At 38.3% G+C, this 25,308-nt stretch overlaps 1 protein-coding gene across 1 annotated transcript; it reads right to left on the bottom strand.

Annotated features, from left to right (window-relative positions):
- Positions 1–19,887: 19,887 nt before the first annotated feature.
- asb1 (ankyrin repeat and SOCS box containing 1) lies at positions 19,888–23,730 on the bottom strand. The gene is made up of 5 exons (XM_053497412.1): positions 23,465–23,730; positions 21,731–21,872; positions 21,293–21,595; positions 20,786–21,168; positions 19,888–20,615 (listed from the first exon to the last, which is right to left on the bottom strand). The coding sequence occupies exons 1-5, from the start codon at positions 23,571–23,573 to the stop codon at positions 20,470–20,472; spliced, it is 1,083 nt and encodes a 360-aa protein (XP_053353387.1). The 5' UTR covers positions 23,574–23,730; the 3' UTR covers positions 19,888–20,469.
- Positions 23,731–25,308: the final 1,578 nt, after the last annotated feature.

The raw sequence follows: 25,308 nt of genomic DNA, 5'->3' as shown, positions 1-25,308 counted from the left end.
GCTTCAGTGAATAATCACACCTGGATACTGTAGATGTGTACCTAAGAACGGCTACTGGAATAATAAACACTGTCCTGCACTTATCCCAGGATTCCTATTCACGATATACTTCTCCTTGAACACGCTTAGGTCATTTTCACATTTGCATTTTTTGTTCCAGATTCTGAGCCATTTGGCCAGAGACTTTGGTACATTTGGAAATCAGTTTTTGAGCCTGGGATCATGCCAGAGAACCAATCCCTGGTCCTGCTATAAACAGTGGTCTAGGGCTCGCTTCAACTGAATGGTGTGCGGTCCATCACATTTGCAAACTATTCAGTCTCAGTGCCATATGCAGAGTACGATGATTGGTTCAGCTTGCTATGTTACTTCCTCGGTTTGTGATGGCAGTGATCACAGAGCAGACACAACACATTACTCACTCACTCACTTATCGTCCATACCGCTTTATCCTGTATTCAGGGTTGCGAGAGACCTGGAGCCTATTCCAGACTACTTAGGGCACGAGTTGGGGTACACCCTGGACAGGTGCCAATCCATTACAGGACACAACACATTATTGATATATAAAACCAGATTCTACCAGGTTCACACCTTATAGGGTGTGAATGCTGGAGTGAAATAAAATGTGAAAATGCACATCCTTTCTTGGAAAGTGTTTCATGAAATTCTGTAAGCTGTCAGCTTGTTCATTAGGGACAATCAGTACCAGTCAAAATGTTTGGATTTATTTTTCTACAATACTGGGGATTTCAATATTAGGTGTATTAGGTAATTAGGTAACAGCAACATTTAGTTTTTATTTAAAGCCATAAAGGTCAGCTGTCCTTAAACAGTTCTTGCAAGAACAGTATTGTCAACTGCATTCGCAAAAACCATCAAGCACCATGATGAAACAAACTCTCATGAAGACCATCCCAGGAAAGCAAGACCAAAAGTTACCTCTGCTGCAGAGGAGAAGTTTATTTAGAGCCTCAAAAATCACCAATTAAACAACCAGCACCTCAAATTAGAGCCGTTGTGAAGGCTTTACTGAGCATAAGTAGCTGATAAATCTCAATATTTGTTCACAACAGATTATTGTATATATTGGATGTATTACACACAGTGTAGAAAGAAATAAAAATGATCCAATAAAATTAGATTTTAGAATTAGATGGTGTGTCCAGACTTTTGACTGGTAGTGTATTTTACAAACTTTTCAAACTCATTTCCATATATTTTTTTAATTTGTAAAACTGCTTGGCAACAATGACTGTTGTTAAAAGTGCGATTTAAATAAAACTTAAACAATTGAATTGCAAAACTGAATTGTAAGTTTTGGTATGGAAATAATAATAATAATAATAATAATAATAATAATAACAAACAATTATTCTAGTCATTAATATTTTATAAGCCTGCATGCACAAATTTCTAGATTTATAGAATTTATCATTTAGAAATCGATACATTTATAGAATTGTATAAAGGATATAAATCAATCATCGGTCAACAAAAAAACTTTTACGTAAAAGCAAACCTGTGGTTATCATGCCCCCCCCCGTTCGAAAACATTACAGGATAGCACAAAATCAAGTCCTGTAATGATTTCAACTGTTTAGAGCTCTATATAAATAAAATAAAAAATAATTAAATTGAATTTTCAACCCTGCTATCAGGTGTCACTAAGAAGAGAAGAGTTACTCTCAAGGTTTCTTCCTCACGTAGTTTTGCTCTTTCCTTTTTTTCTTCCTTAACATACACAAAACTTGAAAAAGGCTAGCAAAATTAAAGTGATACCCATTCAAGTTAACAACTGTCCAATGTTTGTAAGTGTGTGTGTGTGTGTGTGTGTGTGTGAGATAGAGAAAAAAAGCATGAGTTTTTTTTTTTTCTAAATAGGCACTATTCTTAATGATGGATGCTTAAAAAATATTACAATATTTTATTATTATTATTATTATTATTATTATTATTATTTTAATTGTTCATGTCATCTCAGGAAGTTGAACGTCTTGACCCTGGCTGGCTTATTGTGGACCCAAATCTACAGTACATCTGTCTTTCTGTAAAACTGCTTTGTAACAAACTGTATTGTTAACAGCAGTATTTAAATAAAATTAAATTGAAGGTGTCTTGTCAACCCTGAGAGAAATATCAAAAATAGATACAGTGTTAAAAAATAACGTCTTAAATCTGGGACTGGAACAAGCACTATTTAACTTTGCAGGTTTATCAAGCACACTCCACCTGCAGTTCTCATTTAGACGTCTTCTTTTACTCCCTCATACACTGTTAAAGGCATCTGTCCCTGCCTGGCCTAGCCTGGCCTTAATCGAACAAACCCCTTCCTCATATCACCACTTAGTGATTAGAAATCATTCCTAATCCTGAATAACTTTGTATGGAAATCTGTTTGTCCTCAGTAATAGCTAACTGATTCTGACAGCTCAAGTCTAAGCACTCCTGCAGTTTGCGCCTATTTAAATGAACTCAACCATTTAATGATGGAAAAAAAAAAACCTCAGCACTATGGAAAATATTATAAGCAATATCTATGAAGATTACTAAAATCCCAAACTAGATTGTTCATCCTTATTCAAAGACAGGAGAAGCGATTATCTATTTCTTTTTTTTTAATGGCGGAAGACAGAAATGGCCAAAACACGCTTCACAATGTAAACTCTAGACTTTAAAGCTCCTCCTGGGAGATGGCTGTATCGGTGAATTTTCCCTCGTGCTGACAGCTGATCATGTGTCCTGGCGGAAGTGCAGAAAGAACAGTAAGCTAGAAGAGGTGACTTCAGACTGCAGTCGGGTCCTGACCCCTAAGCGGTCCCTGCTCCGCTGAGTTTGAATGGCTCGTATGCTGCATTCCCAGACACGCAGAGCCCACAAAAGATCGCCGACTTCAAAGGAGACCAGAAAGGTGAAGATATCGCCTAAGCAAGTCCCTGCCAGGCTGGCGAGGAAATGGCCCAATGTGGTTCTTATTATTTGATAAGCATCCCATATTTCTGGAGGTATTTTAATAGCTGGGAACGATTCCTTTTTCGTTGGAAGGCTGGAAGGCTGCATCAGAGGAGCCCCTGCACAGCACGTTCAGCGGGGGTCGGCAGATCATTGTTACGCAATGCCCCTTGCTCCATGGCATGCGTGATTCACACTTCACACTTCCACGATGGCCGAGCGGATCAGGTTTACACTTTATTCATCCTGCTGGAATTGATTACACCACTTTTTTCCCCCATCATTCCTTGGACCATGGGAAGTTCCAGAAACGCTCCAATATTTAAAAAAAAAAGGGTTTTAAAATCCATGCTATAAGTAAGGCAGACAATCATCTTTAGCTTAAATTAAATCTGACCAGCATAAACTGTTTGCATTTAAAGGTGGCTTTCAGAGGATATTAGTGTCACCACAAAGCTGTAGGGAAAATACAAGTCCACAGAGAGGTCTACATCATGAGATGTCAGTTTTATACATAAGACGTACTCCTTTCTGTTTATAGTCATGATACAGAGGTCAGAAATCCACCACACAGCAGTATTGTTCATCTCCGATCCTAGACAGACCACAAGTCAAAAAAGTGCTTGGATCATTTACCAACATCAGAGTATGTTTGCTGGATGACTTATTGTCTTACCCCACTGGTATGTCCTTTGTGGTGATTACAAAGGGCTTTTTTAAACTCTATTGACTACACAGTAACTGTCGTACAGTGTCTCTTTTGTTTTTCTGGAAAAACTAAAGATTTAATACAACCTAAAATGTAGCTTTCAATCTGCAAATGCGTACTTTTTACTATTTTAATATGTTTCTTGTGTGTGAAAGGTTTGAAGAATTTCTTATAGAATCAAATTAGTCACAACATATCTCATTTGGAAAAAAAAAAACTTTAATCTTTTAGTGCTTTGTAACACTTGCTGGCTTCAATGCACTTTTGAATACAAACTAGAGAAATGTCTTTTCTTCTTTTATGAAGAAAATGTGTTGTCTTGCACATTGACTGTAAAATTTTTCAATTCAATTCAATTTTATTTGTATAGCGCTTTTAACAATTGGCATTGTCCCAAAGCAGCTTTACACAATCAAAAGAATTATTTATGTTTGTATAAATTTAAGTTTGTATGGAATTTGAATGTGTTTGAATCAAAATGGTCAGATAGTCCCTGGTAAGCAAGCCGAGGGCGACAGTGGCAAGGAAAAACTCCCCGAGATGGTAATAGGAAGAAACCTTGAGAGGAACCAGACTCAACAGGGAACCCATCCTCATTCGGGTGAAACAGAAAGCAGAAATTGATCTGCATTCATACTGTGTGTTAGTTGGCAGGCAGTTCAGCTATAACAGTTGATGTTAATTGATGTTAATATGGAGTCCAGGTAGTTATTGGAGACCCAGGTAGACTTGTAAGAAATTCCAGTCCTGAACTATCGAGCGGTCAAGTCCTCAGAGAAACAGCTGTCAACACCAGTCGGGGCCAGAACTGTCTTCTAGGTAGAAAGAATCATCCCCAGACACGAGACACATTCCAAAGAGACACACGAGGCATCCATGTGACGAGATCTCCAACCAGAAGCGGGGCACCAGGATGGGTCAGACAGGTCCGAAGGGCAGAGGGAGTCTGGATCACTGGCAGCTCAGAAACGACATGTGTAGCTCCACAGAGAGAGGGGAGGAGAGAGGGGGGGAGAGAGGGAAGAGAAAGAGCAGGAGAGAGAGCAGAAGAGTCATATAATGTATAATGTGAATGTATATTTACTGTAAAATTTATTTCTAAAGGGGAAAGCCAGAAGGAACCACAGACATGAGGGCTCCCTGAGATCACCTCACCATCAACAAACCTGAGTGATCAATGAGAGTGGGGACAGCATCTAAACATACCAGTTCACCATAATACCCTACTAGTAAAATGACAGCAGGTGGAAGTTATGAATGATGAAGAAGAGGACACATGTTGGAAATACGTGCCGTGTGTAAAGGTCCGTGTTGGTCTGGGTTTGGTCACTGCTTCATGTCCGGAATTGCAGGAGTCAAAGTGAAGCCCTCACCTTAGAGCAAGCTGGATGTGAGGATGAGGACCAGACCACTCGGGGCTAGCAGATGGGGAAAAAGACAGCTGTGATGAGAGACATCTTCACAAATGTCACTCGGCCTCTGCAAACCAAATGTTCTTACCCAGGCTTTGTGAGAAGTATTGTCTTCCTGGTGGCCTGTGCTTTATAATTGTCACATGTTCATGCTTGCATCTGTCTCTATAAACCCCATGCGCACAGACATTCAAAGGATCCCCTGCAGGCTTGATCAATAGGGAGAGTTATGACGATGGAGGAACGTGTTGAAATGGAGAGACCGGAATCCAGATCTCATGCGGTCCATTCTATCGAGTCAACGTAGGCACGCATTCGGTACTGACCTACTGCAAGAGACGTGTAGTTCGGGATGTGGGATTTTTCCCTTTTTTTCTTTTTATTTGAAAGTCTCTTTGCCCAGAAGGAATAGATTTGCAGGCCTGCTTTGATCCCCTCTTTATGATTCTTTTATTTGTTTTAGCCACATCCTTTTCAGAGCCTCACTCAATGAAAGATGCTTTGAATTAGGAGCTAGGGGAATAGCACACACGGCATTCCCTCCGCGCCTCGGGAGGTGACATGGTGGGCCACAGAGCAACCAATAACTACCTAACGTTGACAAACTGCTAAAAAGCTTAGTGTTCCGATTTCTATCTTTGGTGCACAGCAATAAAGTCTTTTTTTTATTCCCATCGTCATATATCATTTATATTTAAATTGAGCAGTTTATTCAAGTTGAAATTATTTTGAGATTCCAAACTAAATATTATTTGGTTCAGGATTACTTTTCTAGTCAGGAAGTCTAGGAAGCGTGCCTGGCTTTGTTCATGTACGTTCCATAGTAACTTCGTATTGGAGAAATACAGTTGGCATGATGCTGGATCTGGACACTTGCTTTTCATCAGAATCATCGATAAACACAAGACAGGATATAATTTAATATGTCTGCTGAATCCGGTTACATTTCCAAAATGGTCAGTCTTGTGCCGGCGATTTCATTGCAGAAAAGGAAACTATTAGAACATGTCGGATGCATTTTGCAGGAACAGCAGCTGTTGTAAACAAACGAGAAATTTAAATATTCAACAGAACGATACATCTGTACACATCTGGCTGCAGGGACCAGATTAAGGTGATTCTGCGCCTTGATCAGAAGCTGGCTGATGGACCAGAGAGGACAGATGTTAATATAAACTGTGGACGTTTTTTTTTTTTTTTTTTTTGGGGGGTCGATTGGGGGAATGACCTAGCTGATTCGAAAGCTAAATATATACAGAAATAAATGAAAATCACTTGTGTTTTGAAGATGAAAAGCCAGATTTATAATACACCAATTGTCTTAAGATAAACTGCGTGATATGTCATCTTTTTTTAGTTTCAGTAGGAAGTGCTTTGCCGTTCATGGAGCTCTGGGATTGAGAATGTGCGTGCATGTGTTTGGTCAAGGGGGAAACTGTAAACACTTTTAATTTCTCAATGGAAGTGACCTGCTGACAGGCACTACGAGGACTAATGAAGTAAATAAACAGTGTGTGTATAAATAGGTTGGATAAATAAACCTCTTCGAGGAAGCACATTTGCCGTAACATCTGTCGTTTGTCCGGGGCTGGCTCTTTATCCAGGCAGCTGGCTGGTGGACACCGTGATGCCAAAAGAACATTTACTCCCCAATAAAGAATGAAACCGGGTCTCGGTTCGCCTTTCGCTCCTCGTTCTTCTTGATCCGAGTTATCTGTTCCCTCCGAATGGATTAGGGGAGTGAGTGGCAACTGAGCGGTCAGAGCTTTTGGCCTGGTGCTTGTATTTATTAGAGCATGCTGTGCTCCTAGGCTTTCATTAGTGCATTTAACGACACGCTAAAAGGCAACGCAGTGTCGGGTGGTTGCAATGAAAGAGTATGATTTAAATGAAAGAGTATAATTTCAGGAGCCCTTTCTGTAGGTGAAGTAGTGAAATGTGCAAGAAATGTCTATATATCAAAGGTGAACAAAGCAATTTATGTAAATGTGCAAAAAGTAGGACACAAGTAGATCAATGTATGGTACAGTAAATAGACACACAAGTGCTTTCCTGGAGAACCGGGAGGCAGAGTTTGTGAAGTTTGAAGAGACTAAGACTAAGATGGTATAAAAGCTATAGTTCTGTCAACCTTTTGATTTCGAATGCTTAGGGGTAAAAAATCTATTTTTTCTACAACACAACTCAGGTTCGGCAGGGTTAATATTAATCCTCTCAACCTAATCGTTATTGTTTTTACAGCGGTGGCCAAAAGTATTAAGACAAAACATGGCATGTATAAGAGTTTCCCCGTGCACGAAACAAGTTATTTCATTCATTATTTCTTGCCTATTGGAATCTGTTGGTTAAGATGGAACAAACATGTGGCAGGACTTTGACTTCCTACAGCTAGAGTGTCCCCCTCTGCCCCAAAATGGCTTAAACTAGGGAATTCCCAAGTGAATTACAGAATTTCTGTACATGATCTTCAGGAAGCAATCAAGCAGGCATGGGCTGAGCAAGTGACCCAGAGTACTGCAGACGTCTTTTTGATTCCACGACCAGCCAGAAGTTTTGAAGAATAAATCACTTACATACACATACCAAATTGATTGTTTGTCTTGAAACTGCATTGCATAAAATCACAAATTATCCTTATAATCTTGATTGCTATTATATATTAAAAAAACAAATATATATATATACTGAATTTCACTTTTATCTTAGCACATTTGGACACTGAATATTAACAATGTACAAAGAAATATGTTTGGTGGATGCGTAAGCATAAATGTATTTTTAAAGATCATCTATTGATAAGTTTTTGATATGAACAGATGTTTATTTAACATTTACAGTACGGGAGGAGTCCCCAGTGCTAGTGCTTTGTAACAGTAAAAGTTTTAAAAGTTTTTCATCATAAGAAAGTCATTCACAGAGGAGGATGTGTTGTTTCTGTGTTTCTGAGTTTTTGTTGCGTTATCTTTAAACTGGAGCAGGAATGAAAGCCCCACAGTATTAAACTTTGCATTGATAAAAGGTACACAGTATCATCAAATTGCACTGGAATACTGCTGTAGTATTAGAGCAACATGTGGATACACACACAGGTGTATACACACCAAAACCCTGTTTGATGCATGTGAAGTGCTTCATCAGCCTTGAGCAGGTGCATGGCAATGCAGAGGAAGACAAGAAAGCACTCCTGTACACCAGGACACAAAGTTAAAGGTGGAGGTGGTGATGGAGAGAAAAAGGAAGTAAGAGAGAGAGAAGGAGAGAGAGAGATAGAAAGAAAGAGAGGAAGCAGGCAAAAGAGCAGACCTGATCCCACATGTGGTACACATTTGACACTATAAACACACACAACCTCCTTGGCAAACCTCCCACCCATCAAACGCTGAGTGAAGAATAACAGTGTATAGCACTCGGTTGCATGCAAAGCACACCCTACCCTCCTCTGTATCCTCTTCCCCACCAAGCCCCGTTTTATCTGAGAAATATGACCACCATTACTGTAGGAAGTGTGTTACGATAAATACAAAGGCACTACGAGATGAAATGTTTACGCAGCGCGTTAGAGAAGCGTAATTGGGCCGAGCGCATTTCGTTCCCTTCCTCACGCTCCGACAGAAGAAAATACACAAAAGCAATTACCAGCCTAGACCAGCTCTATTACACATACACATAACAGTATAAACACCCACATACACACATGCCGTATGTTTCTGCCTCCTGTTTATCATGGTGGGTCTGAACCAAACTAAAACATAAGAATGTTTATGATAGAGGGGATGATTGCACATGATGCTACAGGCGCTGCTGGCAGTGTCACAGTCAGTAAGGGGGTCCACGATCATCAGAGTTGGGAAGTAGTGTAGCGTATTTTATACACAGCAGCAATGTGCTTTAAATTGAGGAGATGTAAAAAAAAAAAAAAAAGTGCTTTTAAAAACAGATGATATGATAAAATTGGAAAATAGTTGTAATTAATGAAGAGTTGAGTTTTTTCACCACACATAATGAGGAAGAATGCATTCTACCGAGTTAAAAAAAAAAACTAAATTAAAAACACAATCATGTTGATCCTCCAGTGACCCCCTTCCACTCTCTGGACCTGACTGATCGATCCTGATGTCCTAATTCTGCTTCTGTTCTCACTGATGCTTAGGATGGCCCCATATGGTCTACTTAAAGATGTATGTGACTACTGAGAAAGATGTCTAGGAATGCATTTGATACCAACAGTTTGCTATGATAACTTATAACTGCGGTCCCTCTGATGGTTTTAGACTGTTTTAGACTCCATTGAACAGTTTTCAGTGAACAGGTTGTAACCTCAACAAAGTATACTTCATGGTTGCACAGTTGTACTTTTCTGTGTCACCCAAATGAGGTGGATTTCATTTTGAGTTTGGCACCTTTCAAAAGTTAAATTTACATTTTATATTTTGAATTTTTTTTTTTTCTCTAAAGCTGCTTTGAGACAGGCGGTACAGTTGCTTAGTGGTTAGCATCGTCGCCTTGCAGCTCCAGGGGTTTCCTACAGGTTCTCTGGTTTCCTCCCACAGTCCAAATACATGCAGATTAGGCAAAATGGCATTCCCAAATTGGAAATGAGAAAAAAAAAATCAAGATCACCCGTTTTAATTTAATTTTTTTTCGCCTTGTGCCCTAAGTCTTCTGGGATAAGCTCCAGGCCCCCGCGACCTTGTATAGAGGGTAAAGCGTTATAGACGATCAGTAAGTGAGTGCTTTAAGACAACAGTCATTGGAAAAAGTTCTACACAAATTGAACTGAACGAAACTGAAAGTGATTTTTTTTTTTTTAGCATCGGACAGGTTCAAAGATTTGGTTTTAATTTTTCAAATCTAAACTTTGACAGATGTGATGGCAAGATTGAGATCTTAAAACCATCACTGTAATCTATCTGTCACTGTGTACTCCATGTATTTATTGAGGCTCTTAGCATTCAGCCAATTTGTATGGTTACAGTTATAATCATGCTAGCTAACTTTTGACAGATCAGCAATAAATCCTTAGCTAATGTTAGCATCAGTAACTCAAGTCAGTGTGTGATTTGAAACAGACATCTTTTCATTTTTTAGTTTTTCACAATTTTCTTTTATACTTTAAGCAAATGTAAGAGTCTACACATCTCTGCTTTGATTGATTTGAAGAATATGAAGCTGCATTTTAAAATTTTGCCAAAAGCTTTATTGAGATGCATAATTCTGCTTTTAGGCGAGTAAAGGATCTCTCTTTATAAAACTGGTTTCTTTAAAATGTGTTATTTGTGTGTGTCTATGTGTGTGTGTCTGCATGTGCGTGTGTTTCAAAGTAAAAGAATTTCCAAAAACATCCAGTGCAGATTTAATTGTAAGAACAAAAGGCAAATATGCACCATCTTTCAATACTTTGAACCGTTAGAGCTTTTTATTTTTGTATTTATCCCATCCAGATGTAGATTTGAAACATGTATTATAACTGCAGTTAAAGTGAACTAGCTGATTGCAATAACTGCTAGCATCATGTGATTTAAAAAAGCAATACAGTGAGGGACCCCATGAATACACAATATGTCACAAACCCCTCAGAATCAATGGAGAACCGGAATTCTGTGGACGGTTAGGGGTTGTAGATTTCTTAATGTTTCTTTGGGAAAGTAAAGGGACTAAATAAAGCCCTAGAGTGCTAAACACATCCGTTCATACCCACATAGCATCTCAGCAGCCATGCAGCAATACTTGCAGTTTTCAAGTAAAATTAGAAAGGATATACATTTTTCTTTCTAAGTAGCTGCTAATTCACCCCAATACACCTATTAGCATGTGTTCCATAGTACTACTAGTTCCATTGGACTACCCAGCATTATATAACATTAGGAATAGTTTGGATTCTATTCATATTTCAAAATCACTCCTGGTAATCAGCTTGATTTATCGGTGAGTGAAAAGTCAGATGCTGGCTGGCAACAGTAAGAAACAGTCACACTGCAGAAGTTAGCTTGGAACGTTGCTGGGCTCAGATCCAGCTGTTTCCCTGGTTCAGCTCCATCTCCATCCTCTCTCTATCACTGCGCACTCTAATTTGCCAAGCAGACATGCATCCCTGCAGAACACAGTGAAAAAGCGATAAACGTGCGCCCATACAGTAGAACATCCTGTCCTTTAAAGAACTTTTATTAGATTCTGATATTATCATATATTGCACTCATATCTGATACAAATACTGTACAAAATCAGGATGGTTAGAAATCAAGATCATATGTGAGTGTGAATTATAACAGTTTTTTATATTTTAACAGATTAAAAAACAAAGTACAACATAAAGTTTCTTTCTCAGACCAGGTTTCATATAGAACTGTTTTAGGAACGAATTAAGTATTTAAAACTCCCATAAGGAACCTTGAAAAAAGCTCTTTTTCTGTAGGGGGGTATTCAAATAGGTACACTTCTCTGTGGAATTCTTTAAAGATGAAAGAAAAAGCCTTCCTTCTAAGGACCATCAGAAGAACTTTTCTAAATTTTCAGCTTAAATCTGCTTTGGGAATTCAAACATTTTTTTTTTTCATTTTATCAGTTGGTAACATTTTACACCCTGAGCCATGTCCCCATTATGTCCTCAAAAAATTGGGTGAACACAGTAAGATCTTGTATATTTTGGCAGAAATGCAGTAGGAACTGTTAAGGACATAGTATTGTTACCCTTGACGTTAGTTTCTCTGATCCTGGTGAGGGTCTGATTAATGTAAGATAATGGGAGAATTCAATAAGTTACTAATTAATGTAGGAACAATGGCATTGACCAGTTAATGCCATAACTAACAGCTCTTAGTAATTTAACATACTACTAGTCTGGCGCAGACAAGAATGATCGGATGGTGTCCTAACTGAGTTGTCACTGGGATTGTCACTGTTGTTCCCTTAAACATCTTCAGGCTTGTGCGATAAAAATGGTTGGTCCATGCCATGTCATCATGGTGCTTACTTGCTAACCATGTTTATGGCGCAAGCATAAGGATATTAGCTCATGTCATGTTTAGGGAATTTAGTATGATTACTGGATTTAATTACTCACACCATCTAGCTGTTTCTTTATCTTGGTGTCCTTAAAAGTTTTGGTCCTTAACATAACACAAAAACTCTAATGTTCTACAAAAGTCTACAAAGTCAGCATACCAAATATCCCACTATTTTGTGATTCTGTAAAGGATTTCTTTCTTAAACTCTTTTAAAACTCAAAACTTTGTTCACACTGTTTTTTTTAGTTGTCCATGCTGTAAATGAAAGTTCAAGGATGTGGTACTGGAGTACCATGTTGCTGGTGTGCGGGCAAGAAAATAAGAAGCAAGATGACCTCAGCAAAATGAGAAACCTGCCTTGATGATGAGTAAATTACAGGCAGTCTTTGTGTTAATGAGTGGATGTCCTGTGGACTAAAGGGAGGAATAAATCAGGGGTGGTTGTGGAGAAAGAACGCTATTAAACAGGACATTCTCAAATGTGCAGTAAAGTACAAGGTAAACAGCTTATTAACAATGTTACACAGTTCCTATTTATTAAAAGTCTTACAACTGTGGTAGGACAACAGTCAACATTTAGACTCACATTCACAAACTATGAGCAATTTGGGAACGCAAAATTATCCTAATCTGCATGTCTTTGGACTGTTGAGGAAACTGGTATACCCGGAGGAAATCCATCAAGTACAGGGAGAACATGCAAACTCCATTCACACAGACCCTAAAGAAGGAATCAAACCCTCAACCCTGAATCTGCAAGGCCACAATGGTAACCACTAAGCCATCATGCCATCATGATAACTCTTAACACCCACAAAAACTGTAATTTGGAATATTTAATAAAAATATATCAGGATCTGCTGTAAATCAAGGATACTAACGTGTTGCCTAAATTGATGGGCCATTTGATACTTTATTAAAGTAACTTAATTAAAAGAAAAGATCTTTAAAAAGTTAAGTTTTTAGTTAAAGAGCCAGTTGTAAGATCTGTACTACACTTTGTTGAAAGTTTATACACTGAAGTAAATCAAATGAATAGGCCCATTCTAATGCACATTAAGAGCTGCAGTTTGCCTTGATATAGAGAAGGATCGGAGCACCGAGTTTATCTCAGTTGAGTGTCACTGTGAAGAATTGACATCTGAGATTATAAATCAACAGCCTGCTCAAAGACTTCAGAAATGGCTGGAAACCACAAGAGCAATATACTTCGGCATGGAATTCACAGAGGACAGAATCCTCGCTTCACTGTCACGCAACACTGAGGCAATCCAAAGGAACGCTCTTAAGACTTCTGGGTCCCCTGAGTATTAATCACTACTGCAACCCATGCTCAAAATAAACACTCCTAATTCAATTAATACACAGTATCTACAAATCCATCCGATATACACAACTGTCACAACATCTGATCTATTGCAGTCAGTTATTCTCACTACCACTCACAAAAAAAGCCCAAAATACGAATGAATATAACCTACACGTTGTTTTTTTCTGATGAACTGAAATAGTGATAAACTTAAGCCTGTGATCAGTGTAATAATGTTAGTATTTTGAGTGCAGTAAAGGGAGTATCATATGCACACCTGCCTGTCGGTGTTAATGTCTGAAATGGGGGAAAAAACGATCCAGACAGGAAATTCATGATTTTGACAGGAAGCTGAAAGAGGGGGAGAGCGGTCAAAAGTCTTTAGAAATCAGGGCTCACTAAACAAGCGTGGCTGAGCAGGGGTGCTCTAAACGAGCGTGCCTGATTTAGGCCTCCTCTCAGCTCTGCTCAGCTCAGGGAGTATCAGGTTCTGCCACATGGGCCCAACCGTATGCGCCTTCTCTTTTCATGTGCTGACTTTTCAAATTTAGATCCCTCCGTCACAGCTGTCTGTCCACGCAATCTCACTGCCCCCTGGACTTGGGAGTTTTCAAAATTCTGTCTGCCTGAATTCAACTTCCTTCCTACTAAATACGCAATTCAGAGAATATGCTTATTGACTGTCATGCTCTCGAATTTGGTGCTTGAAGGCATAACAAAATACATTTCGTAAATTATGGTGAATAAATCAGAGCAAGTTGCAAGCATGGATTTCTTGTGTAGAGGAAACAGCATAGCTTATTCCAGCAACATGGAACTGAAGGTAACACCCCTTAACGCAGAAAATGAAACGCGAGATGCTTTTCAGGGGCCCCCGCCACAAACATGGGACTTCTAAATGTCTCTTTCCAACTTTTACAGGATATCTGTAAAGCTTGTCCGTGCCTTCTTATCATGGGAGGAAATGGTTGATTTGATGTGGCATTGGCTTGTGGACTTGGAGCTGTTCCCACAGAGGGTCATACTTTAGGGAGGAGGAGGGAAGTGGGCTGTGCTCCAAACGGGACACCCCAAATCTTTGCTCTTCTCTAGGCTCCTTTTCAAGTTTTTTTTTTTAAGAGTCTATTAATATTTTTCATGTTATGTAATGGAAATAAAATACATTTTAAAAAAAGAGGACGCTACATTGAGTTAGACCAGGCCGAGTTCACTATTGGTGTCATGCGGGTGAGAATGATGCATTGTGGTGACTTCATCTCGCATCATGATGAATCATTGTGCCAATCGGATTCACAGGCCATTTGAGTTGGCCATGTCTCTTGAGATGCAAACCCTTCCTTTTCCTAATTTCCATGCCTTCAGGCCTAAGTGTGGAAAAGTGGGCTGCAGGAAAATACATTTTACAGCATTCCCACACTGGTTGCAGGATAAATTTCTTCCACTTTTATGTATGCTGCTAAAGTTGAATGGCGGTTTGTCAGCCGAGTGACAATTCCTGTCCATTTTCCCTCAGACACGCTGGCTGATTGTCGCATTCGTGGGCCAAGAACATAACACAGTCCTCCTCTCAGCTGTGGAACAGCTCCCCAGAGCCAGGGCTTCACTGAAGCAATTAACCATGGGTAATTTGCCTTAATGAATACTATCCATTACAGATCCTCTGTACTTACAGAGCTGGAAAGATTCTGAGACTGTGGTATTTCAAAAGGAAGTGGGAAAAAAACAACTTTCCAACTTGGTAACATATATCAGTTTTATAAGATATGAGTGTGAAACAAAACAAAATAAAACAGTGATTAACATTAATTTACTACATTTATAGATAATAAATATTTTCTAATAAGTGTAACTAGTTTCTACTAGCTGCACAACTACTGACCGTTTCATTTACTCCACATCACAACATGTTATTGTTCAACGTACTGCTTAAATTTCTTATATGGTCCAGAACCAAGACAGTGTTTTATGATCCTGACTTCCTTTGCACAATTTCTAACTACCGGTGCCTCTGGAAAACAAGTCACTTTAAGTGCCACTACGCAATTTTGGTTTTCCAATTAAAACCAAGTAACGAATTTACAGGCAAATTTCCGCCATTCTTTATTTCCTGTTTTAAGCCCTGTTAATGATTTCAATGTCCCCCTATGCCAATCTTAAAAGCATAACACCAGCCCGCCTGATTCGGGAAATACTTTACACACATTGTTTAATTGATTCTGCATGCTCATGACACAAATACATTGAAAAATTACCAATCATTTCTGAATCACTCTCCATGGCTAACCTTTCCCGTTATAGTGATCTCAAACAGAAACATCCTGCAAAATACTGTTTTATTTGGACTTCATATTAAAAGGGTTCGACTTCTTGATAGCATTCCTCTAACAGGAGTCACAGCTTAAATACTGTGATCCAAATCACATACCATCTGCAAATAAGTAAGGAGGGGAAAATGGTTGGCCCTGTATCCAAAACCAAGCAATGTTTAAAGCAACAGAGGAAGTTCAAAAGGGAAAAAAAATTAAATAATTCTTAGAAAAATGTGTTGTAATTAAGGCAGTGAAATCCTAGTGCAAGTGTGAATTACTTGGAGAGGAAGATTAAAATAAGTTCCAAACAACGCACAGCTGTTGTACAATTTCTATAAAAGTGAAATACGTCATTTAATATCCCATATGGGTGCATACACATTTTATACGGTCATATAAATATTTGATGATGTCTGTTGCATTTCCTATTTAACCTACATCCTTTTCTATCTAAAAACCTTAATTACTAGCAAACACATTTATTTGGCAAAATGTCCATTTAGAATATTCACAGTTCTGAAATTAAGCAGGGATAAGACTTTCTATAAGATAAGACTTTCTGTAATGAAGATAGAGAACCAGTAAAAGTTACAGCTAGAGGTCTTGCAATGTTTTGATGCCTACATCTCATTCTGATTAAACCAACCAGCAGACATTTACCCCTTTATCATTATTAAATGCACTTTAATAATGGTAAAGGAGTAAATGTAAATGGTAGATTTATTGAAGTGAAAAACTGATCATTTATCCCAGTAGTTTCAGACCAAATAAAGAAAAGTTCCAATACAAGCAGTTCCCTAAATTATATTAGTAATCTATGTTCATATATCATATATCTCATAAATTATAATTATGGGTATAATTCCTTTGATTATAATGGTACAACATACTAACCTATTTGATAATACTGATGGTGTGGAATTTAAATTTGTCATCCAATGACTGGGGTACCATGTACATTTTGTAACTCTCTTTGTATGTATGTTTATATACAGTATATATATATATATATATATATATATATATATATATATATATATATATATAAAACACTGAATCAAAGAAAGACATTACACAATTCATAAATGCATGCAACTGTATTTTTTGTAAAGGTTGTTTTGCTAAAATGGCTGCATTTTGGCCCTAAATGAACAACATGTAACCATAGTGTTTTATCATAGTAAAAACACAGAGAATATATTATAGTATCATTAAAACATTAAGTAGATTCTTTAGACATAATAATTTCATTTAAATCTATAAATAGGGAGAGTACTTACTTTTCTTTTTCCCATTATCTTCAGGTGCGGATGATGCAACTTCCTCTGTGCTTAAAACCTGTGCCTTGTGGAAAATTCGTACAGGTGAATGTGTTCATGTAAATGTAGAGTAAAATGTTTTTTAAGACTTTTTAAAACCTTTTAAAAGGGACTCATAAAATGCTGATTCAAGCATGAAATGTTAAATATGTTTCACAAACGAATGCAAAAATAATAGTTAGATTGGTACTTTAATTATTACATGTTATAAAGAAAATATGGTTGGCTAAAATAAATTCGTAGAAAATATGGAGATAAAGCACACTTTCCATTTGTTTGAAATACAGTTTACCTTTACACACTCATTTGTAAATGTAATATTTATCAGACAATTCACACAAATACAGTAAAAGAGAACTTTAAATATAATTATTTGAACTGATCCAAAAACAGAAACATTTAATTATAAACCAGGTCTTAAATTTGGTTGCTGGTGGTTGGGTTAGCAAAAATATGCAACTATTTATTATTAAACTACAGCTCCACATTTTAAACAGCCAAAAGCAGAGTACTTTAGGGATTATTTAAAAGTTTTTAATATTCTGTTTTAGTAACCTTTCCTTATGTCCTTTTCTTGTTTCCGTTCTATTGCTCTATCCTGAATATTAGTTCAGACTTTATTCTCTATTTACTACATAAAAGATACGGATTTACACACTACAACAGTACAGTAATTCTATTCACAGTTTACTTGTGCTAATTGGTACTATTTTGACAAAAGTATGCATCATTATCATCATCAGGGCAAATTTGTCATTGTTAATGTCTTGTCTACTTCATCTTCCTAACTGATAATGCAGTGGCTTGTACTGAAAGATTACTGAAGAGGTTTTTCTGCTTGAGTAAATTCACAAGAAAATTATTTTCATTTACCTCAAAAATACCTGATGGTCATATATGATCAAGTATGACTCCTGCATTAACATTTATTAGCTACTCAGGTTCTTAACGAATAGTGCAAAAGCTACAGTAGCATAACTAAATTGCAGCTAGCACAACTAACACACCCAGTTTTATTAGCAAACACTTTTGTATCTTGTACACAAATGTAAGTTCTTAGCAAAGTTTGATCAAATAAATAATGCTTGTTGTGAAAAGATTTTAAAAGTGCTACAATAATAATAATATAAAAAAAAACTCTACAAGTGTAAAATAAGGCATAGTATAAACAGTGTGCTAACTAACTGCTAATTAGTAGTTTGTGTCAGAAGGGACATTCTTTAAAACCGAATCTTATATACTTGAGGTAACATAGCCTTTTTTGTGCTATGAGCCCAGTGTCTCAGTAACGAAAACTACACTGCTGTTGCATTGTAGATGATTTAAAAGAATAGCCATTTTCAGATGCTTTCGTGAGCACCCCACACAAACTAGGATAAATAAAATTATTTATAGTGGATTATGTTTATCTATTTTGAATGGTTGAGATGGTTTGAATAAACTTTTTGTAGTATTCCCAATGGTATAAAAAAAAAACATCCAAACCCTTTCTGTGCATCAAAGACATTTTAGTCCTTCGTGCCGTTCACATCAACTCCGTGTCAGTTCAAGTCCATGCTTCCAACACTTCATATCATTATACTTTTTCCCTACTAAAATGCTCTTTTTGTGTCACTGTAATTGCATACCCACCATACTAAAGCACTTTCACGGAAGTGATAATATTGGGAAGTCACACCACCAGCTCTTAAAACAGATGCGAGTCTTGGAGAGAAAGAGAGAAGCACTTGACATGAGAAGAGTGCCATCTTTTGGGCAGCTCTGATCCGTACAGACAACAGCATGTATGGTGCAATACTGTAAAAGCGTGTTTAACACTGACCCACAAAATCTATGGCTAAATATTATAACCAGAAAACACTTGCTGGCTAGTCACACCTGTAATAAGAAACAGACTCAAAGGCACACAGCTGGATTTTCCCATTTTCATATTAAAAACTCATGTAGCTCAATTACTACAGTAGGCTGAGAATCATAATCAGACAATTACCCTGTGTAGGAGAGACTTGGCACAGGCAGATGGGTCTAAAAAAAGAGAGAGAGCATTGCAGTGGGAAACGTCACTCCACAATCGCACTCTTGGGGTTTTGGGTTTTTCTATGGCAGCGCTCCAGTTCCACAACTGAGAAGCTGTCGGAAAAATAGAATGATTTGTCTTCCGCAGAAGAGTTGAGAGCTGAGATGATGTCTCTTCTTTGATCCTTCTCATGCTGAAATGCCTAATAGCCAAATTAAAGAGGAATCAAACAATGAGGACAGAGGATGATGATCTTGAGATTCACTGAACAGTGAATCTGGTAGTTATTGTACAACCCCACCTTTTCCTCATCTGGCAGGAGTACCTCCACAAACTGCAGCTCTCAGTTGGTCTGGGGTCCGCCGGCGATGTGTTGGCAGATCCAAACATTTCCCAGGCTTGACTTTTTCTGCAGCTTGTGGTTTTTTGACAATATGTGGTTTTACTTTCACAACATTAAAACTTAAACTTAAAAAAAGCACAAAAATAAGTTCTACCCAGCTACCCAGTTGGTATCTTAAGCAATGCTGATGGGAAATTGGAAACCTCTAAGGACTCCTACATCATATAAAGGACCTATTTCTGTCAGTGAGACCTCAACATGATATCTACTGAGAGCTGCGAGGAATAATCTGTGTCTGCTCCTACAGGAAGATGTGGCTCTCCATTTTCTGCACACTATGGTAATTATGTTTCAAAACACAACCCATAAATCCAAAAGTGTGACTCATATTCATGTGACTTGAACCTTAGGAGTATTGTAAACTATTAGGGAAATGACTTTCAAAGAAAAACAAGATGCACTAAGCACAGTCTAATGAAATATGAGACAACAGTGACTTTCTTCACACAAGAACACAGATAATATAGTTTTATTACAGGCATCTGAATTTCATTTAAGGCAAATGCAAGGTTTAACAATATGGTTAAGCATCATATAAATATATCCTATACGGAATCATAAATTAGGCTTTTTAACTTTTGTACCACAGTGACCATAAACAAATAAGAAATATAAAATTTATTTTTAAATATAAATGACCAATGCTCTTACAGATAATATTCTAAATGTTTTTCAGGATAACATGACTACACGTTTAGAGTATTGAGGTGAATATAGTACTTTTATAGAATATACTACTGTAAGTAAATTGTGTAAACAAAGACACTTTACCAACATGCATCATACAGAACAATGTGCTATGAATCTGGTAGTGTTTGCATTCTTAGAGAATGTGCTCCCCCCATCATGATTGCACTGCTACTGCAGTAAAAATAAAGCCACAGCACAGCACAAAAGCCTTCTGAGGAATTATAGATCTTCTGTCCATCACCATTATATCCAGCCCACAAAAACTTACCAGGTTTCCTTATACAGGTAAAGGACGTACAGTACATAATAAAGCGTTTAGGGTCATCAGTTTTATTCACATCTCCTTCAGGAAAGGGAGCAGAAGTCTCTGTGGAGCAGAAAATTCTTGATAGAATCAGGCAAAGGAAGGCTTGAGATGTGTTTCAAGCGGGGTTTGCCCATCACCTGCCGGATAGCTACGCGACACAAATGAGTCAACCTCTTCGGGTGTTCTGAAACAGAGTAAAGGTCTATATCACCATGGATCTAATTTTAGTTAAAAACTTTAATGTCAAATTCTGTGGCTAAATTCTAGGAAACGAGTAAAAACTATGAAAAATCTGATTTTTCTGATGATCTCGACCTTAAGAAAGCATGCCAAAGTAAAATAATAAAAACCTACTTCTGGCCTCCTGATAGATGTGTAAGGCCTCAGGGTTGACACGCACTCTTCCCATAGAATCATGGTCAGGTTCCTCCCATGGCACAAGTACTGGATTGGCACCGTGATCCAGCAGCAGTCTAACGAAGGTCGGCTCACAGCCATGTCTAAGCACAGCATCAAGCAGGCAGGAGGCCAGGCCTCTGTTCAGAGCTTCACGGCTCACAGGGCCGGTGTAGTTGTAGTCTGGATTGGCCCCGGCCTTCAGGAGCAGCCTGAAGCAGTGTAAATGATGGTAGGCCGCGCTAATGTATAGAGGGCACACCACCAGTGTGGAAAGGGTGCGGGCGCTAAACAGAGGCCTTGGCCCAAGCTGGTGGTCCACATCCACATCAGCGTTAAACCTGGAGAGTTGCACAGCATCTCGTTTTTAAACTAATAATGATAGTAATGTAAGTTAAGTAATGTAAGTAATGTAATGTCTGCAGTTATGGGGCATGCCACTAACAGCATATCTTCACTTCCCACCTGATCAGTTCTTGTAGGATGTCCACCCTGCCCACCCGGGCCGCGTGGTATAATGGCGTGCTGCGGTGGTGTCTGCTGCCGTTTGGATCTGCCCCTGCTTCTAGCAAGATCCGAACGCAATCAAGGTGTCCATTAACCACAGCCACGTACAGAGCTGTCTGACCTTTCACGTCCACCAGGTCCACCTCTGCCCCATGGCTGATGAGGAAGTCTACACAGTCGCCATGGCCGGCAGTAGCAGCTATGCGCAGAGGTGTACAGGGCAGCCAGCCACAGCACCACACTGATTTCTCATTGATCCGTCTGCAAAGTCAGGACAATTACATTACGAATCATATTAAGAAGCCATCATGCACAAAGGTATAGCATGTAGATTAGTTTAACTGGAATAATAACAACTGTGTGAAATAGGATAGTTTAAAGGTGAAAAGCACTCACTGTTTAAAGCTGTCTTCCTGCAACAGGCTCTTGATAGTGTCTAGGTCTCCCACATAGGCGGCATTATGCAGACGCATGTCCTCACACTGCTCCAGAGGTTTGTCACAGAACTGCTCCTGAAGCCATTCTTTCAGATTACGGCCTAAAATGGATTCAGCCGGTTAACCCACCATACAGATGGTACAGATCCATATAGATATATCAGTCCTCAACCCTGCTTCTATTAATACTGTAAGATACGAGCCACAAAGGGTCCACCACAAACCAGATACTACTCAGCCAAGTGCGATTTCAGTACTATTATAAATACGGCACATTATTTGGGAAGTGAATCATTTTCAGCACAGCAAATATTGCTAGAATATATTTCTAGAAATATCTCACAAACAAAGCGACACTGAAGATGGAAATCACTTAACACACACACGGTGTACAAAAACAACCATGTTGTATAAGTACTTAAAAAAAAATCCATTTCTAGGAGCCATTTCAAATTTGTTTGCGTCAGTGGAAAGCCAAGCAAAGAGAGTTTACAATCTATTTTTGCAAGATATGGAGTAGACATAGCACCATGGATTCTAAGAATGTTAGCCAGGAGAAAAGAGAGCCACTTTACTTTCGTTTTTAAAGCATCCGTTGCCAAGAGGAATCATGAATTAAGGTTAAGTGAGGTTTAATGTCTATTTATTTCATATTTTACTTCATTTATATGTCTTTTCTAAATGCTTCGTTTTTACATGCAATAATATAATTATAGTCTTGAAGATTGGTAATATTTTTGCCTTAAAACATTTCGCCTTAAGCACTCGCCTGCGGAAGGGGTTCAATTCATATGCCGAGGTACTACTGTATTTATAAAATAGTGATACTTGTAGAATCACAATACAAATCCAATCAGAACCCAGGTATTGTGATAATATCACAAGAATGTCTGTCTTTCGGCTGCTCCTGGCAAGGGCTCGCCACAGCGGACCATCCATACAAGCTTGGCACAGGTTTTAGCCCTTCCTGACGCAACCCTTCCATTTTATCCGGGCTTTGGACCGGCACTGCATCCAGTGGCTGGGATTTGGGCACTGGCTGAGAATCGAAACTCCTCTCCTTTATAGGTACTACATCGGCTGCGTTATTACTGTAATTCATGAATCTTTAGTAATCACATAATCCCAGTCTGCATCACAGTCAGTCCTGGGAACATTGAGTGCGATGTGAGTACACACATCACATACACACACATACATACACACACACACTGTATTGTCACAGCTAAGGGCAATTTAGAAAGAAAATCCAGCAAGCTGCATGTTTTTAAATCTCACAGGGAGAAGCTGCATGTTAATGTGACACGGTCAGTGGTTGAACTGAAATCTGAAGACAACTAAGCAGGATGGAAAACCTGATACACTCATTTCAACACCATACTCCTTCCACTATCATGGCAATGTCACTGCTGCACTGACAATGCACAGGACATCCTGGTTCTGTAGGGATCCTCAAGTATGGCTCCTGATACACAGTACAGTACATACAGTAAGGAGAGATGGGAGACATTGAACACACACACACACACACAGAAAGAGATACTGATTTCCTAATAGATGAGCTTACTGTGTTTTTTACTGGTAATCAAACAAATCAAGATCTTGACATGCACATATAAGAATGTCTGATTTTAACCAAATCTAAGCACAGACTCTTACACTAATAACTATGTGTGTGTGTGTGTGTGATAACCCGTTGTAGTGCTGCTGGGCAGGTCAGACACAGTGATCAGTGGGTAGCTCATGGTGGGCGGCTCATCATCATCCACTTCCCCTTCCGCAACATTTCCACCGTCAGCCATCGCTTCTCAATCCGCTCTCAAAGCGACTGAACCGCGATTTAATGCAAAACCAGCGCAGCTACAGCGAGAACAACCCGGTTATTTCGCCAGTGTTTTGAGCCTCGGTGGCATTACGGATGTTTTGGAGCTGCTGGTCTACGCGCTGATCTGATTGGCTGAGAACACTTCCGGGTTTCAGACGGGCTGCAGTTAAGGTGGTACAGCAACAAGTGTAGAGAGGGAGCAGTGTGAGGTGTGTACTGTGCGAGACACTGCAATTAAACACTTCATTAGTAGTGGCTATATAAATAAAAGAAGGGTTTTGTCTGTTCATTGGTCAGAACTCGGTCTTTCAATGATATCTTTACGTTTTATACACAGGAGGACATGAAACCAGTCTGAGAGGAAAAAATCTGTCTGTCTGTTTGTATATGGATGGACATACCATGCTGGACAGAGAGACATACATTTACAGAATTGAATAAACTTTTGTTTATGTCTGTCTGCCTGTATGTATGTCTGTCTATATGGCTGTCCAGCTGTACAGACAGACATACCATGCTGGACAGAGAGACATACTTGCATACATACATACATGAAGGTGCATACATACATACATACATACATACATACATACATACATACATACATGCAGGTACATACATACATACATACATACATACATACATACATACATACATAGGCTACATACATACAGTACATACATACATGCAGGTGCATACATACATACATACATACATACATACATACATACATAGGCTACATACATACAGTACATACATACATGCAGGTACATACATACATACATACATACATACATACATACATACATACAGTACATACATACATAGGCTACATACAGTACATACATACATGCAGGTACATACATACATACATACATACATACATACATACATACATACATACATACATACATACATAGGCTACATACATACAGTACATACATACAGTACATACATACATAGGCTAAATACATACATACATACATTCAGTACATACATACATGCAGGTACATACATACATACAGTACATACATACATGCAGGTACATACATACATACATACATACATACATACATACATACATACAGTACATACATACATAGGCTAAATACATACATACAGTACATACATTCAGTACATACATACATGCAGGTACATACATACATACTGTACATACATACATGCAGGTGCATACATACATACATACATACATACATACATACATACATGCAGGTGCATACATACATACATACATACATACAGTACATACAGTACATACAGTACATACATACATACATGCAGGTGCATACATACATACATACATACATACATACAGTACATACATACATACATACATACATACATGCAGGTGCATACATACATACATACATACATACATACATACAGCAGGTGCATACATACATACATACATACATACATACATACATACATACATACAGTACATACATACATACATACAGTACATACATACATACATACATACAGTACATACATACAGTACATACATACAGTACATACATATAGACAGACAGACATTTACAGAATTAGTAAACCATTGCCAATACTTGACTGACGTTAAACCTGCATCATAAATTAAATATAAATATTGAGTAAAGTGAAGTTATGAGCAGTTTACTGCTAGATTACAAACCGGGAGTTTTGACAGCGTACTGTAAATGCGTCAAACTCTG

Source organism: Clarias gariepinus, chromosome 5 (genome assembly GCF_024256425.1).
Source record: "Clarias gariepinus isolate MV-2021 ecotype Netherlands chromosome 5, CGAR_prim_01v2, whole genome shotgun sequence".
Lineage (NCBI taxonomy): Eukaryota > Metazoa > Chordata > Actinopteri > Siluriformes > Clariidae > Clarias > Clarias gariepinus.
This window is presented reverse-complemented; position numbering and strand designations above follow the sequence as displayed.

Excerpts from the sequence above, each read along its gene's own strand:
- asb1 (XM_053497412.1), bottom strand. The coding sequence starts at position 23,573 with ATGGCTGACGGTGGAAATGTTGCGGAAGGGGAAGTGGATGATGATGAG. Across the intron at positions 21,596-21,730 it reads CAGGAAGACAGCTTTAAACA|ACGGATCAATGAGAAATCAG; the intron begins GTGAGTGCTTTT and ends CTGACTTTGCAG. Across the intron at positions 20,616-20,785 it reads CATCTATCAGGAGGCCAGAA|AACACCCGAAGAGGTTGACT; the intron begins GTAGGTTTTTAT and ends ACTCTGTTTCAG.